At 36.0% G+C, this 20,069-nt stretch overlaps 1 protein-coding gene across 1 annotated transcript in view; it reads left to right on the forward strand.

Moving 5' to 3' along the window:
- Positions 1 to 20,069, forward strand: part of CFAP47 (cilia and flagella associated protein 47) — a 529,980-nt gene that overhangs the window by 321,812 nt on the left and 188,099 nt on the right. The window contains exons 47-50 of the mRNA XM_045089444.1: positions 10,710 to 10,906; positions 11,831 to 11,974; positions 12,578 to 12,751; positions 17,940 to 18,051. Coding sequence (XP_044945379.1) covers positions 10,710 to 10,906; positions 11,831 to 11,974; positions 12,578 to 12,751; positions 17,940 to 18,051 — 627 coding nt within the window. The remainder of the gene's footprint in view (positions 1 to 10,709; positions 10,907 to 11,830; positions 11,975 to 12,577; positions 12,752 to 17,939; positions 18,052 to 20,069) is intronic.

Consider the following 20,069-nt stretch of genomic DNA (forward strand, 5'->3'; position numbering starts at 1 on the left):
GAAATTCTGAACTTGGGACTAATCTACTTGTCCATCAAGCAGTGGCCAAGGGGTTGGCTCCAACTAAGTTGCAGGTCATCCTCAGGCAGAGGAACATGGAGGCGGGACAGGTAGTGAGGTTGCCGGAGGTGGCAGAACCAAGGGAATCTCAGGAAGCAGGTAAAATGGATCCCATACTGCAATGTTGTCTTACTGTTAATATTTTAAGGAATTCTCATTCTACTGTCAGCAGCTTTCCTAGACTGTTCAGTTTCTTTCCCTTTCCCCTACCGTCTCTGCTCATGTACTTCATCCCAGGTCCTGAGACCTGGGATCTTGGCTCCCACCTGAGCTGTCCATGGGTCTCCCCTGTCATACCTGCCCTCTCTTGAGTACTACTGTAGTATGAATCTACAACCAGGCAACCCTGGCTCCTTCTTTCTATGCTCTCATCCTTGTGATGCATCTTCCTCTAACCCTCGTGTTTTAGTATCCTGGTGTAAGTTTCTACTCTATTTCTTAAAATCCAAACTAGTTGTTTGCAGACTCCCTCCCTAGGTACTGGTACACTCACTCGTCCTGCCATCTACTCCTGTTCTAAACAGCCCAAGTTCTCTTAAACAAGAATCTTGCCTCTGAACTCGGGATCCTGGGTCTTTCTTGACTATAGAACAGGTCTCTGACATCAATCAGACCTAGTTTTTCTTATCTCTGGTCCACATACTTGATTATAACGTCACTTCCGTTTTTGAAAATCCCAGTCACAAATGTTTGACTAATCCTCCTTTCTCATCTGGCTTCCCTTCCCATACCTATCCTCTCAGAGTCAGAGTTTCCAGCCTGTTCAGTTGTTAATCTGTGTCTTGTCCCAAACGTCTGGGGGTTCTGCCAGCCCCAGGTTCTTTCTTCCTCCCACCTTACATTTATGAAACAAGATTGTGGCTTATATTGTCAAAGAAAACATACTTTAAATCAAGTAAGTTGCTATAATCAAGTCTACATGATTATAATATCCAAGACAGAGTATATAGTATTATCCTTATAGTTTTATTGTAGATACTTTCAGTTCTATTAGTGTCTCCCAGTTTGCCTTTTATTGTTTTATGTCTATGGACATAGAGCCTACAAGCAAAAACAAATATGAACTTTAAACATAAAGCATCTTTATGCATCTTTAAGCATCTTAATCTTTCTATTAGATCTTCAATAGTGAACATATGCTATGCCATAATACGTTTAGGAAGACATTTAATCAAAAATTGCATAAGCCTTTTCCCCTAGTTTAAGTCCTAGAGAATGTGTTGTTTATTGGCTTGCTAACAGCTTAAATTAATTTGCACTCTTAGTAAATCAATCTATAAGAACTTAAAAATCAACTCTATTTAAAACAGATTTTATTCTTAACACATGACAATTAGAGAAAGTTTATGGTATTCGAAATTGAAAAATGCAAAAGACAGTTAATTTACGATCAGTAATCCCTTGCTTCCTTCCTCTTGGAGGGGTTAATTAGAAATTTTATTTCAGTTCTTTTTTTTTTTTTGAAATTTTATCTTAAAAATTTATATAGAAAGAAAGACAACTTCCTAGTTAAAATATTGGCAAGCTGCAACTCCATAATAAGCTCTCTTCTAATTTTCCATTAAATGATCCATGAATACATACAGAAATTCAAAAATTCAGTAGCAATGGAAAGGAAAGATAACAGCCACCCATTTACATAAGTCCTATGAGAAATTCCCAGTAATTACTGAGCTGATGTGGCCTGATTGAAAAACACATTTAATAGCTTCCACAGCTCATGCGTAATTAAAAGAAAATTTAGGTATAAAAAGGAAACAGTCTAGTCCCATAATCTGTCTTTTCCTCAGAAATTTATTATCTGCACCTACCAGAAAACTAGAAAGCTGCCTCCTCATTGCACCCCTTCTGGCCCATAGTAGGTGTCTTAAACCTTTTTTTTCCTAATGAGTAAATGAATCTATGTGAAATATTTTCCAAGAGGGCCCTCTAGTAAGACTTCTTTTGCTGCATTCCTCTTGGAAATCCAAAGCCTCTGGAGTTAAAATGACTCCCGCTGCTGGGGAAAATGTGGAGGAACATCATTCTATCAAGCCTGTACAGAATCTAGCATGTAGGTCTGGGGGTGGTAGCAGAGATGGGAAGAGTCCAGGTGATTTGTGGTTCCTGTTACTGGTGACAGTAGAGTTTATCCATTAATGGGAAAATAACACAACTTCCTAAAATGTCAATTTTCGCTAGATTATTTGAAAACTGCCAATGGGTGTAAGACCCTATCCTCCCTACATCTAATAGATGGATGCTTCTCTGCTACAGGAAATTGGCCCATGGGGATGCATTGAGTTACCTCTCCACCGGCAGAGCTAAGAAATCATGGCAAAGTGAACCCTGTACAAGTGACCACCTAGGAAAGAGACCCCTCTCCTTTTTATAGGAGCAAGCAAGAAAAGAAAAGGCAGAAATGACTTCTTTTAATGCTAGAAGATAAGAGAGTGACACCTAAATTCACACTTAAATGGGTTATAATGAAACCATAGAGGGGTAAAGGAGAAATTCTGAAAAGCAACAAGACGAAAAGATATGATTTTCAAAGGAACAAAAATTATAGCAAAGGTAGAATTCCCAACAGTAAGAATAGAAGCCAGAAGACAGTGGAATTACAGTGCTGAAGCAAATTAACTGTCAGCCTAGAATTTTAAATCCCAATAAACTATCACTCAAGAGTAAGGATGAAATAAAAATATTTTCAATCCAACAATGAAGTTGAGACAATTTAAAACTCACAGATATTTGCTAAAAGAACAAATGGAGGACCTACTTAGGAATGAAGGAAATTTAATTCAGAAAAAAGAATTAGGATCCAGTAACAGTGGTTATTAAAATCATCAATAAGTGTGTGTAAATATCAGTGAGGATTGACTATGGAAATAATAATGAATAATTCAGTGTTCTAAAAGCAAAGTGAACTCCATTACTAGATAATAACTGTATTGGGGGATGGGTATTACCATTTGACATATAAGGTTCTTGTATTGAGGGGAAGAAGTTTGAACTATTTTAATATATTTTTTATAAAGTGTAAATTTTCAAAACTTGGGACAACCAAAAAATATAGAGATTTGATATATAACTTCTTTATTTTTAAGATGTATTTATTTATTTGGGGGGGGGGACGGGGAGAGAGAGTCATTTTTTAAGCAGACTCGGCACTGAAACAGAGTCTAACCAATGGCTCGATCCCACCACCCTAAGAGACCCTAAGATCATGACCTGAGCCTAAACTGAGACACCCAAGTGACTGCACCACCCAGGCGCCCCATTTTATTTATTTATTTTTTTAAGCAGGCTTCATATCCAGCATGGAGCCCAACACTGGGCTTGACCTCACGTCTCTGAGGTTAAGACCTGAGAGGGAAAGTCAGACACTTAACCAACTGAGCCATCTGGGCACCTGGGCACCTCAGTTAACCAAACAACGGTTAACCAACTGAGCCACCTGGGCACCCCAGCATAATTTCTGAACCAGCAGTGGCATAAAAGGAAATAAAGAACACTTTGATGAGTCCAATAGAATGCAAGAATAGAGAAGAACTGAAGGAAGCATGTAGTACAGAAATGTACTGTATGAGATGTTACACACAAATATATCATTAATCATGATAAATAGAAACAGACAAAACTGTGAAAGTTGATATTTTCAGAATAGAAAGTGAAGTGCAGCTTTATGCTGTTGACAAAATTAATTGGTAAGATATCTAGAAATGTACATACCTAGTAATGTATATACTAATCAAGAATTAGCTGGCATAAATATATTAGAATAAGTAGACTTTAAAGCAAATAAATACATTAATTTCAAAAAATCATCCAGTGTGGGTGCCTGGGTGGCTCAGTGGTTAAGTCTGCCTTTGGCTCAGGTCATGATCCCAAGGTCCTGGGATTGAGCCCCACATTGGATTCCCTGCATCAGGCTCTCTGCTGGGCAGGAGGACTGCTTCTTCCTCTCCCACTCCCCCTGCCTGTGTTCCCTCTTGCAGTGTTTGTCTCTGTCAAATAAATAAAATCTTTTTTAAAACATCATCCAATGCAGAGAAAAATTCCAAACTTAGTTCTACCTAACCACATAATCTCAAAATGTGTAAAGAAATATTTGACAAATATGGAAGAAGAAATGAACAAACCCTCAGAGTGGGAGATTTTATTATACTTCTTTAAATAATTGAAAAATCAAGCTGACGGGACTTTAGTAAAGGCCTACTAGACTTGACCAACACAATTAATGGCATTAGGCTCTCTTCTGCCAGTTAAGCCTACCGTAGCTCTGCTGCAAATAATTGTCATTTTTTTGCCATTTAGTTATTACTGCACTTTGATCTTTCTGTCTGGAATTCTTCCTCTGCTTTAGGGCACCTGTGAGGATGTTCAAATATTGGCTTTCAGCAAAATCTGACCAGAATTGTGTACCAGTCTTTCCTGGTTACAGATACTTAAAGAACTTCATGGGGAAATAAGTCCGGTGCTCTCAGCCATTTCGAATTGGTTAGGAAAATAAAGGTCACATGCCATTGTCTTAGCATCCCCCCAAACTTTCTTTTTCCTTCTTTGATTCCTGCTTCCCTCTCTTCTTTATAATTATCCTCCTTCCTTCTTCCTTTCTCCCCTTTCCCCTTTTTCTCTTTTTATCCCTCTGTTTTCACTCTTAAATGTTATATTTATTTGAGATCTTCCTGGTGATAGAAAAGCAAAAGTAGTTGAGTCTCTTTTGAAGTGATAAAATCCATTTTAACCAATATTTCAAAAAGTGAATTTGTTCATAAATATATAGGTCTTTATCATTTTAAATTGCTGTTACTTTATTGGATAGTATAATAAATTTAACAATTTAAGCAGCAAGCCGTTTCAGAAAACAGTTTTTCCTGAGTGAATGGTACTAAACTATACTTCTACTAACAAAAATATTTGGGGCACCCAAGTGGCTCAGTAGGTTAAATGTCTGCCTTTGGCTCAGGTCCTGATCTCAAGGTCCTGGGCGCTCTACTGAGCAGGGAGTCTACTTCTCCTTCCCCCTCTGCCTCTTGCCCCCTGCTAATAATGCTCTGTCTCTGTCTCTCTTTCAAATAAAGAAATAAAATCTTTAAAAAAAAGAAAACATTTTACAAAATAATTCAAACAGATCTAAAATTTGTAATTGCTGAATCCTTTTCTTGTTTATATGAAGTCTACAGCATACTTTCGGTATTTTGGTATTTTGGCATTTTTGGTATTTTTAAAAAATTTTATTTTATTAATTAACTAATTTTTTATTTATTTATTTTTTATTGACATATAATGTATTATTAGCCCCAGGGGTATAGGTCTGTGAATTCATTTTTGGTATTAAATGAAGAAGGTCAGTAATGAGTAATCATTAGCACACAGTGAATCTATCACTGACTTTATCTGAGTATTTGTGAAGGCAGATGCTCATGTGACAATAAAAACACAATAAAGTAACTAAAATGCGTAAAATTCCAACTAGCATGTGATTTGATCTTTTTATTTGTAGGATAGAAAAAAATGTATGCTGAAACTTTCTGGTAGTAGATGGAAGTGAGATTAGCAAATAGGTCAAAAATTTCTCTGAAAATGTAATTACTCATGCATTAATTTATAACAAATAAATATTTATTATAAATTAATTTTTATAAATTAGTTTATATCATAAATATAGTAATTCTCTAGGTACTTCATTTTCTGAGTTAAGATATGCTTGCTAATAATATACCTAAATAATTAAGTATAGAAGATAATAACCATTTTACTGTATTACTCAGTCTCTTCCAAATTTCTGCTGTACTTTCATCTAATCATGAAATAGCAAGGCAGAAAGAAACCTAATAGAGGTGAGTGAATCAAATTACATTCTGTAGAGCCCTGACATTCTTTTTTTAAAGTGCTTTTGTTTGTCTGTAGGGGGGCTGTGGAAATGAATGGAGTCTTCTAGCTTCTCATCTTAACTTCAACCAGATCAACTCTAGGTTACTTTGCTTTATATTTATATGTTGAGATGCTGTCATAGGTATTTTTCAGACACAGTAACCCCCCCCCCAGCAAAAAAAAAAAAATGTTTAAAAGCCACTGATTAAATCTTATTCCTTAATTTAACCAGATTAAGAATTTATGTGCTAAAAAAAAAAAAAAAGACTCTTTAAATTATTTGCCCAAGGTCACACAATATAGGAAAGAGAGCTAAAACTAGAAAATGGAATTTTTAACTCTCTCACCTTATCAGTTTTATACATGTCTCTTTTCAGTTAAGACACGGTAGAATGTTTCAGTAAAGCTTAAATGGATCACATCTGCCTGTACACATGCATTATGTAGTCTCCCCTTCCTTGTTGACCCTGGTCTTGGCCTGTGGCTTGCTTTGGCCAGTGGTTTACTAAGGGTGAAAGTAGCAGATATATGATAACCATTTAAACACTAGGGCCTTCTTTTGCAGCTATTAATTTTCACGAAGTGTATGAACATATTTGGTTCATCTCGTAGATTAGAGAGCTCTTGGCCAGAATTCTTAGTTGAGGTCCCAAATTATGAGTGAGCCCAGCTAATAGCACATTAAGTAGGTAAGCTTTCCCAAATGAGGTCAGGCCCCAGAACCATGAGCAAATAGATGGTTGTTTCTTTAAACCACTAAGTTTTGAGGTAGTTTCTTTTTGCAGTAATAGCTGACCAAAAAAAAACAGTATTGACTTATTCTGCCAAACATGACCTTTCTAGGATCTGAGCACAGTATATTTTTATGGGTTATTTCAAAAACTATAGGTCACACTGACTTCTTCTAGTAGCTAATGTTAACATAAAATTATGTATTCTTTCACTAGAGAGGGTCTGTCTTTATTTCCTTTATTTCCTTCAGTACCTGTAATCTGGTAAATTTAGATATATTTGGTTATCTTTAATCATAGAACCCTGGGAACTGGCTACAGTTACCAGGATCATCTGTCAAGTCAAGGCACCAGGTGAGCTCCATCTAAATAGAGTAGGGGATGAAAAGGATGGGTCCAGATTGTTCAGAACATACGTGATACCATGTCAAAAGTACAGATGCAAGCCCATATATCATATGTCTAAAATTTTTAAGTAGTAAATCAAAATAACAAATTTTTAAATAGACTATATTCTGTTATTCCACCTTGACAAATATAAACCAACCTGTAAGACCACGTTTGAATTTAGAAGTTTTGGCCACCTTAGAGTTTTGCACAAGAATATGATAGCACAAAATAGCTGGGCTCTGGCCAGGTGCCTACTCTGTTCTCTCCCTTCCTTCATCTTCAACAGCGTGTACCATAAGGGGTCTCGTGTACAAATTTGTGGATGCCTCAGCCCATGTAATTAATTTTGGTCTCTTCCCCTTGATAGCCACACCTTAAGCTTCAATTCCAGGAGTGTTCTGATGAGAGGACTGTCAAAGTGAAGAGTCCTGTGCAAGCCCTGAAAATTGGATCCAACAGTTTAGATTGTGAATGATGGCATCACATGAACTGGAAACTTGGATGGGGCTGGTTCCCTATAGGCCTGCCCCAATGAGCCCATGTACTTCTTGCATGGGCAGGGAGACAATGACAGAGGAGACACAAAGGCCCTAGAAAGCACGAGGCCCTGGATAGGAAGCTCTCTTTCCTGGGCCTAAGGGTGTGTATTTGGTTGGGGGATCCCCAGCAGCAAACCCTGAAACCGGGTGGGTACTTTGAGATCACAGGAAACATCAGTAGGAGTGTGAGAGAGTGAGAGACAGCAAGGAAAAGCCAATTCAGGTAGTGTTGATGAGCAGTTGCCACTGTTAATAATTTAGGCTCAGTTGCACTGGGGATCTCTAGGAGTTCATGTAGAATTCACCTCAGAGTTATTCCTACCAATGGTCGAAGACCCTGGATTATTTTTCTACCAATTTCATACATTATTTGTTGAGGACTGCAAATGCCGGCAATGAACTATCACTTCTGGCCTGATCCATAAGAGGGCTGAGTACCTTCCTATGCCAGGAGAAAGCCCTCAGAGAGAAAGGCAGTTTTCTATAAAGCTATTTGCCTGCAGGAAGAATTTAAATGCCCAGGGATCTAGCAGGGTATGGATGGCATCTGCTCTGGTGCAGAATTGGAAAGGACTTCGAGAAAACATGTCCCTAAAAGAGAATGATAGTTTGATAGCATAATGTGGCCAGTAAAATTCCCAAATTTAAAAAAAATCAAAATCATTTCTACTTCTGCTATTTTACATCCAAGGGAATATGGATCCTGGCTGACGAGTGCCTTAATCCAGAAGCATGGATTATCCTACTTACGTTTCTGGCATGAATCAATTACATTACTTCAGATGTTTAAGAAAATAAACAAATATTTTTATATCAATATATCTTCAGAAATAAAGCCATCATTTTTCTGAATTCCACTGTTATGATGGATTCCTTTTGGGACTGGTAAAGCAGAGAGGCTGGCACCGGGCATTCCTTGTGGTCTTTACTCATGAACATTTCATGAGTTGGAAATGGAAAATGTACACTTACGAATGTCCTTGGCTTTCACTTTCAGATTCAGTATCATTAGGAAGTGGATATTTTTAGGGAAAGAGAAAGAGTGTATAACATAAAACCTCCGATAGAAGTTTTATACTGGGACTTGTGCATTCCAATTATTGTTTACTATTAAATGGCTAGTTATTCTTTACCTTTGCTTAAGCTTCCTCTTCTAAGCAGTTTAACTTTATTTAAATTACTTAATCTAAATATTTTCATTTCAGTCTGTTTGTGAAAGAGAACAATGAGGTTTCTTTATTTCTGTTAATAAATGAACAATTTTGATCAAGTGATTATCTGACCTGGTTTGTTTTAATGATGTTGCCACATCTCAAATAATTTGCTCAGAATGAAAACAGTCAATGAAAATCTGTGCTTGAATAGGATAAAATAAAAATAACAACATTCTGACAGCCTTTATTTTCTCTTTAGACCAGCTGATAATCTTGAACTTTGGTTAGATGTAATGTAAAACACTGTCAGTGTTTTTTAATATACAATATATAATACTAACATTATATATAGTATAAAATATATGACATATAACAATATACAATATGCAACATTCTGTATAATATGTAATTAATGTGTTTTGTAATATATGACACCTAACAGGTAACACAAATACAAATCACAATTTGATTTTAAAACGATTTAAGGCAATTAATATTCTTGCAGATGTGACTGGTTTTCTTGACATACACGTGTATTTGAAAAACATATTTGCCATTTTTAACATTTGAGGTGCTAAATGAGAGTGAATTAAAATTATAGCTAATTAATGTCATAATACTTGTCTGGTCCATTGGTTAATAGGCTTGTTTTCTTGGTTTCAGAGAACTTCCTCATATAGAATTAGGCTTTGAACATTTTCTTGCCATTTGTTTTTTATCTATTACTTAAATACTTTGCCATTATCAATGAAATTTGCTTGAGACTTGAGACTCTTATGCTACATCCAATTTTAGCGTTGAGAGATTTTTATAATGGTTTTCTCGTTTCATGGACAATAAGAAAATGGTGACCTTCAGAGAAAAAAATCAGTGTTGCTTAGAAGGAAAAGGCCAACATAGATAGTCTGCCTACTGTAAGAATTGATATTAGCTGTTGACTTAAGGTAAACAGTATAATAAGGTGATACAAGAAGTATTAATTGGGCATACCTCTAACTGCTTCCCTTGGTTTTTAACTATGGAAAAATTATTTCCATCTGTTACTCAAGCTGCAAATTATTTTGATTACCAGAGGACAGAGTACCCCTAAGTCATAGAAATGGAGCAAACAATAACACTTACCAAATATTCCATATATGTGTCTCATTCTTAGCCCTCATTCAGTTAGCTAGAGCCATGAGGTTGGTTCTGGCTAATTATATGTACACTTGGCACTTGGACATTACAGGTGGTAGGAGCACCTACCCCTTGCATAGTCAAAAATCCCTATTTAACTTTTGACTCCCTCAGAACTTAACTACTATTAGCCTACTCTTGACCAGAAGCCTTATCAATAGCATTAACAGTTGGCTAACACATAGCTTGTATGCTGTCTTCTTACAGTTTCATATACTGTTTTGTACACTGTATTGTATACTGTATATATTGTATTCTTACAATAAAGTAAGTTAGAGGAAAGAAAATATTAAGAAAATCCTAAGGAAGAGATAATGCATTTCTAGTACTATACTATGTTTATTGAAAAAAAGTCCACGTATAAGTGGACCTGTGTGGTTCAAATCTGTATTGTTTGAGGGTCATCTGTAATGCATATTACTTTAATGTTGAGCATTGAAAAGCCCTTGAGCAAGCTTCTAGCCACTTTTCTTCCCTTGACCTGTCAAGAAAGAAAGAGAGGTGTCCCTAATGGTACACCTGTAAGATAGTGGTATCATTCACAACATGGGTCCCTGAGTGACTTTATGGAGTAGACCTTCCTACAACATATGTACAAGATATATTCTGTCATTGATAAATAAACTTGATGGTTATGCCCTGGTGATTTAGAGGTAATGTGTTACTTCAGGATAAGCTAATCTCTTCTAGATTATAAAATATAATTAAATACAAGAGTATTAAACATTACTTTACTCCAAAATGAATTTTACGATTTATGCCACCAAAAATGACTAAGCTATTTAAAATTTTCTTTTTAATAGTTGCAGATGGATCTGTTCTAGTTCCTTTACGATTTGTTCCTCTCAGTCCTGGACGCTACCCTTGTAAGATTTTGCTGATATCACGGTATGATGTGCGTGTCTATTGCATTGAAGGTGTGGTAAATGAAGAACGTCCAGAGGCCAGGTTTGAATTTGAAACACCAGCATTTGAAGCCCTTACCCAGCATATTCCAGTTGTAAGTGGTACTTATACTTAATTAGTTTTTTGGTACTTTTCTCCATTCCCATTACCACTGTCTCAATTAAAGTCCTCGAAACCTCTCATCTTGAACTATTAGAATTTCTAATTCTAGAAATTATCTGCTGCCATTTGTTTCTCCACATTGAGGACAGAGCTTATTCTTCAATATAAATGTTACCATGTTATGTACCTCACTAATCACTTCTGTTGGATCTCTTTCCTTCAAAAAGTAACTCCAGCTTCTTTAAGTTATCATCACATTCCCACACAAAAGGGAATTCCTTTCCCTTTTGATCTCTCCCTTATGGTCTTTCCAATCTCTGCTTCAAATTCAGTTGTGATCTTCACAATTAAGATGGGTTCATGGGCTCTAAGAACAATGACTGGCTGTAGCTTGGCTCTCAAAGTGACATTACAGCATAGAAAAAGGTAATATATTTGTAAGGAATGTTGAATATTCTAGACTAGAAATTGGTTTTGTTTCTTTAATTATTAAAGATGTAAGAAAAGTCTGCTCAAAGCATGAAAATTTGCTCTGATGAGATGTATAAGCTTTGCTATCTGAGCAATTTACCAGATAGATCGCCCATAATTAGGAGTAGAATGTGTAATTCTAAGACCATTTTATAATTTTCACAGTAATTAATAAGACAAACAAATATTTCTTTAAATATTAAATAATCTATGGGTCAACCTGTTAGGTAGTGCTCCAGTACGACAATGAAAGCATACATAGTCACCCTTATGCTAAATATTCACATTGTTGATAGTTGTTCTTAACAACTATGACTTTCAAAGCCTGAAATGTAATTTAAAATACAATATATAATTTTATTAAAAGTACCAAGAATTAATACATAATTCAGATTTATCAACATCACCCTTCTGATATTTTTCTACATTTTTTTTCATGCTTTAGAGTAATAAGACAAAGAATGAATGGAAATGTCAAGTTACTATAGAAGGAGAATGGTTTTTTGGACCTTCTATTTTATATGTTGGACCAGGAGAAACTGTGCAGTATCCCCTCACATTCAAACCTATTTTGGAATGTGAGATTATGGTATGAACTCATTGATTTTTTTTCCTAGTATTAATTTGTCAATGAACTGTTATATGATATTAACCTTTGTAATTTATTATAAACTTTTTTGGAAAAAAGTTATATACTATATGCTTTTGATTATTAGTATTCACTCTGCTTGAAACTTTAATAAATCTTATAATTTGAGGGACAAAATCTCAAATTCACAATGCCATTGGCTGCCAGTACTTATATCTAGACTATTTTTACATAACACGCTTAACAAAGTAAAATCATTGTTCCTTTATTTTTATTCATTAAGATAGTTGATACTTCAGAGAATATTTTCTTAAGACATATTTCTTTGACAAGGACATAAAAATGCATATACTTGCTATGTATGAGAATGCCAATATAAACTCTGTCATTTAGAGAAAGAAAAGAGAAATACAGAGCTTTTCACAGGAAATTAATCTTTATCCATTCAGTAGAAGTATTTATACATAAACCAGAAAAGTCAGTGACTGACACCTCCTTGAAAGCTCATTTCATTAATCAGATTCAAAGTTAATAGGGTAGCAGAGATTGTTTGAGATCCAACTGTGATTCCTATAGAGCTGAAATTTGGCTGATTTGTCACAGGGCAGACTTACTCTACAAAATGAAGTAGATGGTATGGAGTATGTCTTTGACATAAAAGGGATTGGGAAAAAACCCTTGGCCTTGGAACATATCACTATAGACTGTCAAGTAGGGAAGACGACAAATAAACCCATAATGGTACCCAATTATACGAAGACCATTCAAACATTTAAGGTAAGATTTTTTTTTTTTTTAAGGATGAAAGTGTTTTCAGAAGGAGTATATTATATTGAATTATGTGAAATTTTAAAAAGATTTAATTTTACTTAACTAGGAGAAGTACCACATAAGGAAATGTTTAGAATTCTACTTTTTATTAGGCCAACAGCTATCAAAGTTCATTTCAATTATAAAGTTGAAATAGCGCCAAACAAGTTTTCTATCTAAGTATTAGTATATGATCATAAAGCACATTAAAAGCTGCTTATTTGAATCATGTATTTTCACCCAAATAAGTTATATATGATAATAAAAGATATTTTCAAAAGTATTTTCTAGAGCTCTTAAAAATTTTTTTTTAAGATTTATTTATTTGACAGACAGAGATCACAAGTAGGCAGAGAGACAGGCAGAGAGAGAGAGAGGGAGGGGCAGGCTCCCTGCTCCCAGCTGAACAGAGTCCCATGTGGGACTTGATCCCAGGATCTTGAGATCATGACCTGAGCCAAAGGCAGAGGCTTTAACCCACTGAGGCACCCAGGTCCCCCAAGCTCTTCAAATTTTAATGTGAAATCTGTAGACATAAAATTTGTAAAGTGTATCCTATCATTTATCAGTGTAAATAATAGTGGGAATGTGAAGAGATACATAATTATTTACATTTTTGTTTCTTATGAAGTTGTTTTTTTAAGATTTTATTTATTTGACAAACAGAGATCACAAGCAAGCAGAGAGAGAGGAGAAGCAGGCTCCCCGCTGAGCAGAGAGTCTGATGCGGGGCTCCATCCCAGGACCCTGAGATCATGACCTGGGCGGAAGGCAGAGGCTTTAACCCACTGAGCCACCCAGGCGCCCCTCTGAATTCCCAGTTCTATACCAAACTCTGCTGTCATAAAGAGCCTTTTTCTAGAGGAAAAAATGCTCAAAATGTTACTCATTTAATTACAGTAGAGAGTTAGCACTTCTTTTTTTTTTTTTTAAAGATTTTATTGATTTGACAGACGGAGATCACAAGTAGGCAGAGAGAGAGGAGGAAGCAGGCTCACTGCTCAGCAGTGAGCATGTGCCAGGCTTGATCCCAGGACCTGGGATCATGACCTGAGCGGAAGGCAGAGGCTTTAACCCACTGAGCCACCCAGGCGCCCCTGTTTCTTATGAAGTTTTACATCTGGCTTTCCTCACTTGATTTAAGCCAATCCTAAAATACATTTTTCCACTCCCCACTCCCACATTTATCTACAAATTGTTGTGTACCTAGTAGAATCCTTGAAAGAAGCTTCACATATCTATTCATCATAGGTGCCTGAGTTTCAGAGGGTACTGCAGAAGTTTGGAAATTCTCTAGGTTTACCCTCTAGGTTTTGTTTTGTGGTTTGTTTTTGTTTTATAATGCTGAAAAAAGAAAATATGTGCTTTGGTGTTCTTCTCTCCTTACTGGATAGGAAATGGAGTGAATATTAAGAACAAAAATCTCATTTTGTCATTCCCCTGTTGAAACTTGGCAGTTTCATTTCTTACCTTCAGCATCAAATCCATATTCCCTGAATTGACTTTTGCTGTCCTTTAAAAGCTCATCTGCTCAGTGTCATCTGTTCCTACTCTTGGCTCCAGTAACACTCAACCCTTAGTAAATGGTATTTCCTTTTGCTCCTATCTGGAAATCTCTACCCCACTCCCTATCTTCTGTTTCTCTGTGTTTGTCTTACTTCTCTTAATTCTTTAGGGCATATCCTAGATGCCACTTTTCCCAGAATGATAATAAAAATATTTTTTTTAAAGATTTGATTTATTTATTTGACAGAGAGAGATTACAAGTAGGCAGAGAGGCAGACAGAGAGAGAGGAGGAAGCAGGCTCCCTGCTGATCAGAGAGCCCTATGCGGGGCTTGATCCCAGGACCCTGGGATCATGACCTGAGGTGAAGGCAGAGGCTTTAACCCACTGAGCCACCCAGGTGCCCCGATAATAAAAATTTTTTTGAATAGATTTAAAAATTCATGGATTATAAAATTAGAGATTAGGTATCTTTCATGTGCTTCCACCATCAGACATACTATATCATATTACTATTACCTTTTTATTATTTTCTACCAGATTATAAACTGAGAAGAGGGGCATGCCTCTCTTATCCATGTTTTTTTTTTTTTAAGATTTCATTCATTTATTTATTTATTTGACAGACAGAGATCACAAGTAGGCAGAGAGGCAGGCAGAGAGAAGCAGACTCCCAGATTTAGTAGCACTGAAATGCTTCTGATTCTCCATCTTCATTCCTCCATCTGTGAAATGAAATTTACCTCAGTGCACTCAAGACTGATTCACATTCTTTCCCCCTGCTCTTTCACTCTCAGTATCTTCATCTTTGTGGGATTATTTCCCTTAATGTATATTCTCACATTTTCCATTACCAGAGAAAACTCATCTGTATACTACTTCTTCTTCAACTATTATCATCTTTATTGTCCACAATTGCTAAACTTTTTGAAAAAACGATGGTTGCATGATCACTTCTTAATTTACGGTGGGCGATTTAAAGCTTTTCTACTGTGCTGTGAAATTGCTGCCACAGCAATTACCTTTGATTTTGGGTCAAGAAAAATCACTTATTTTGCCAATGTATCTGCCTCAAACTCCTGCAGTGTTTGACAGTGTCGATCTGCCTTCTTAAAACTCCTCACCTTTTATTTTATATCATTGTGTATTTCTCATTTCCTTGCCATTTCTTGATTATTACTTATCTGGTTCTTTTATCCCTCTAACCTCCTGATGTCTTTTCAAGTTTCCATTTTCCAAAGTATTCCTATGTCTTTACAACATCTCACCTGGACATTTCTTCACTTCAAGCTGTCATCAAGTTACAAGTGCCACACCTGCACTGTTACTCCAGCGGTATGTGTTAAGTCAGTTCCTCATTCTTGACTGCTTGCTGTTCACCTGCATTTTGACAATCTGCTAACAATTCAAACTCAATATATTCTTCTCATATCTTTTCTTTGTTCTATTTTTCATTGCTGTACTTGTCCTTTTTTTTAAAGAAAGAGAGAAAGGGTGTGAGCCGGGGGTGGGGGTGGGGGAAGAAAGAGAATCTTAAGTAGGTTCCCCGCCCAGTGTGGAGCCTAAATGGGGCTCCATCTCAATGCCAAGGTCATGACCTGAGCCAAAACCAAGAACCCAATGCTCACATTGAACCACCCAGGCACTACAGCTACTAGACATTTTTATACCTTTTTAAAAAGGCCTTTAAGTTATAGTTCATCTAACTGCTGTAAGAATAGTTTTCTATAGAAAACTCACTTATTTTGGGTTGGGACTTCCTCAGTATGAAAGAGAAAATAAAAAATAAATAATAAAAAAATAAAAAATCAGAGAACATAATTGAGATACAGGTAAAATGCTATGGTATTTTACCCAAGTGGTTAAGTAGTAGAAAATAGTTAAGCAGTAAGGAAAACAGCAGATATGGAACTTCTAAAATGGTAGAGCAAGGAGTTGTGTACATCTGTTCCTCCTCAAAAACAATAAAACACTGGCAAAAATTGTCAAAAATGAAAATTTTCTGACCTTGAAATTAAACAAAAACTTAAAACAATCTGAAGAATATTTACTCAAGAAAAAATTAGGGGGCCAAAAAAAACCTTGGGGGGCAGAAATTAAAGTCCTTTGCTAAGCAGGCATCTGATTAGAAGACCAGGCATCTGGACAGAGCCACCAGGCTCCCTGAAACATACAGAATTTAAATAGACAGCTCCTGGGTGCCCAGGTGGCTCAGTCAGTTAAGCATCTGTCTTAGGCTCAGGTCATGATCCCAGAGTCCTGGGATCAAGTCCAGCATCGGGCTCCCTGCTCCACAGGGAGTCTGCTTCTCCCTCTGCCCCTCCTCCCACTTGTCCTCTCAATTTCTCTCTCTCTCAAATAAATAAATATAATCTTTAAAAATAGATGAATAAGGGGAGCCTGGGTGGCTCAGTGGGTTAAAGCCTCTGCCTTCGGCTCAGGTCATGATCCCAGGGTTCTGGGATCGAGCCCCGCATTGGGCTCTCAGCTCAGCAGGGAGCCTGCTTCCCCTCTCTCTCTCTGACTGCCTCTCTGCCTACTTGTGATCTCTGTCTGTCAAATAAATAAATAAAATCTTAAAAAAAATAGATAAATAAATAGACAGTTCCCCAGGGCGGATATGCACATGAGCAGTAAGCACATGAAAAGATAGTCAACCTATTAGCCATTAGAAAAATGCAAATCAAAATCCCAGTGAGATACTACTTCAAACTTACTAAGAAGGCTCTAATCAAAATGACAGTAAAAACTATGAGAGAAGATGTAGAGAAATAGGAGCCATTATGCCCTTTTGGTAGAAAAGAAAATGGTACAGTCACTTTGACAGACAGTTTTGGAAGCAGTAACTCTGAAGGTTAAATATTGAGTTATCATTTGCTTCAGCAATCCCACTCCTAGATATATCTATGTCCATGACAAATGAGCATCTATGTCCACTTCAAAGCTCGTAGATGTTTTCATGGAAGCATTGGTCATAGTAGACAAAAGTGGAAGCAAACGGAATTTCCACATTTGTGGATACATGAAATACGGCATATCATACAATTTAGTATCATTTGTCAATGAAATGATATAGTGATATATACCACAATACAGATGAACCTTGAAAACATTTTGCTAAGTGAAAAAAGCTAGTCACAAATGACCACATGTTACATGATTTCTATGAATTGTTCAGACACAAAGTAGATTAGTGTTTGCCTAGGCAGTGGGGGTTAGTGAGATATAACATTCAGTGATCTGAAAGTTGGATTTAACCAGAGTTATGGTCAAATGCTACTTAAATATTCTTTATTTGCTGTGTTAATATTGATATAAAATTCATTGAAATGGTTCATCTTTTACACATCAAGTTGTTATGCATGGCCTATAAAAGATACTCAAGTTATCTAAGCATCAGTATTCTTGCTACAAGGAGCAACAGAAAATAAGCATCTTTCTTTTTGTAAGAGTCATTTTCTTTGTTCTATTTTTTCAGAGATCTCCTCAGATTTTTCTTTTACTGTAATGTTTTCTGGTTTGCTTTTCATTTAAAGATGAACAGTTTTAATGGACGTATTTAAGTTTTCAGTTTTTTCTATGCTTTAGCTTGTTACATGAATTTCATATAAATATTGACATTGTGTAATTATTTGAAATGTCTTTTCTAGGTAACTTCAGATCTTCCAATAGTGTGGGGAAATCCAAAAATCACCATAGACCCTGATAATGCGGTTCCATATATTCTACATGTGTCCCCTAGGAAACGTGGTATATTCAAAGGTAACAAAACCATTAGTAAAGTATTATTAACCACCACACTAGGACAGATACAGGATGAGAAGAAATTTTAAAAATATCGTTTACATTTCCCTTTTCTAATAAATGACACAGAGGGAAATTTGGCTTTCTACTTCAGTCATTAGCTTTGTGAATAATTGGAGCTTTGGAACATACCTTTTCTATCTTGAGCTATACTCTTTTGGCCATTTATTTGAATGTATGTATTGGACAAATTTCTAGAAGTAGAAATATTTAGTTAAGGGTATTTACATTTAAAATTGTGATAAATACTTCTAAATACTTAAACCAATTTGTGTGTAAGGCAGCGTCTTATGAGAATGTTTGTTTATGGGAAAAGGTATTATAAAACAAGCATATGCACTGAATTAATACATGAAAAAATAGGCTAAAGTCTTTGGTGTGTGAATTTTCCTTCCTTCGTCTCTAATGAAGCATTCATTTATACAAATTGCCCTGATGGTTCCTGAACAGAATTGCTTGCCTGGGAACAGTGCTGAGGGTTATTCTATAAACTTTTGAAGGGAGGGTGCTTGAGAAGTTTGAAGAGTCATAGGGAAGAACTGAGGAACTGATTCGTTGAAGAAGTAAGCTGTCCTCTTTGAGAGAGAATTACATGCCCCACGATGGTTGGATCCTGCTGAGAAAATCATCATATATAGGTAAAGGGATATAATTTAGAAGTATAGTAAGTACACACCTAGTAGCAATCTTGTGCTCCGTGGAAGAATTAGTGTCTCAACCCTGTTTGCCTCAACAAAAAATGTTTTAGGAAAGGGTCTATAGTTAGCATAGAAGGGTCTATACCTAGTATTCCAGTGCTATTAATAAGTAGAAGGGAAACTTCAGAATGGCAAACAGAGTGATCCATTCAATACTACTAGAACAAAATGTGCTGCAAAGCAAGACCCAACTTGCCCAACCACACTGTCTGCTTCTAGTGAACTTGACCTCACATATTACTAGGGTCATAGTTATCAGCATCTTCCAAAATTCTCCCACCACTTTTCAGACATTTATTTGGCTTTGCAAAGCCAATTAATAATTCTCCATGTGATGGGTAGATTTTAAGCTATAGTGAACCTATTCCTAGCATTTCAATAAAGTAGCATATTTTGTTATTTTATGTAATTCAGAAGAATTGATTTTTAGAAATCTAAAGTTCACTTCTCATTTTAATAGCCAAATGACAGCCCTACTAGTGGATTTCCCTTAGTTTTGGAATGTTAGCTAGTCTTTTGAAAAGGGCAGTGAATCATTCAGATTTGCCATTATTTTTGATAAACATATTAAATCTCAGTTTCCTCTTCTACAAAAGGGAGCGAGTTCTGCTATGTATGAGAAAGAACATATGAGGAACCTCAAACTGCACAACACTGTTGTATCAGAAATGTGTATGACTCCCTTAAACAAACAAAACTCCTTATCTATGAATCAGAATCTTAAAGTTATGGAAATGGAGCTAAGAATAATTAAGAAATCATATTTAATATCTTTCCTTTCTATAGTCGTTTTTTGTTAGTTTTGGCAGCTTTCAGAGACCATAAAATTTCAATACATAGTTTCAGTGAACAAGATATGAATTCATTTAACATGCTGGTTTGAAGGACTTTTGAAGGAATTTGAGGAAGTTAAAAGTGACTCGAGGTACATCATTAAGTGGGGATGAATTAGTAACTCTTGCTGGCTACACAAGAGGTTTTGTAGGCTTCATAATTTTGAAAAATATTTGCAAGGCACTATCATGTCTGCTCTTTCCAGGGCAGTCCCTTAGAGGTGAATGACTGTTGATAGGATTTGGAGAAGGTGACAAGGCGAAGTCCATCTTAATGATATTATTGTAAGAAAACTTATACAGTACTTGAAGCAGTATAAATGTAATTGCTTCTGAATAGTTGTTAATCTAATGTGATTAAAAAAACACACTCTAACATTTCCATATGTATATGAGAATATTTCTATTTGTGCCAGTTAAAGAAGTATATCCATGTGCATGTGTG

This window comes from Mustela putorius, unplaced genomic scaffold (genome assembly GCF_011764305.1).
Source record: "Mustela putorius furo isolate JIRA1106 unplaced genomic scaffold, ASM1176430v1.1 tig00003836_pilon_pilon_pilon, whole genome shotgun sequence".
Classification (NCBI taxonomy): Eukaryota; Metazoa; Chordata; class Mammalia; order Carnivora; family Mustelidae; genus Mustela; species Mustela putorius.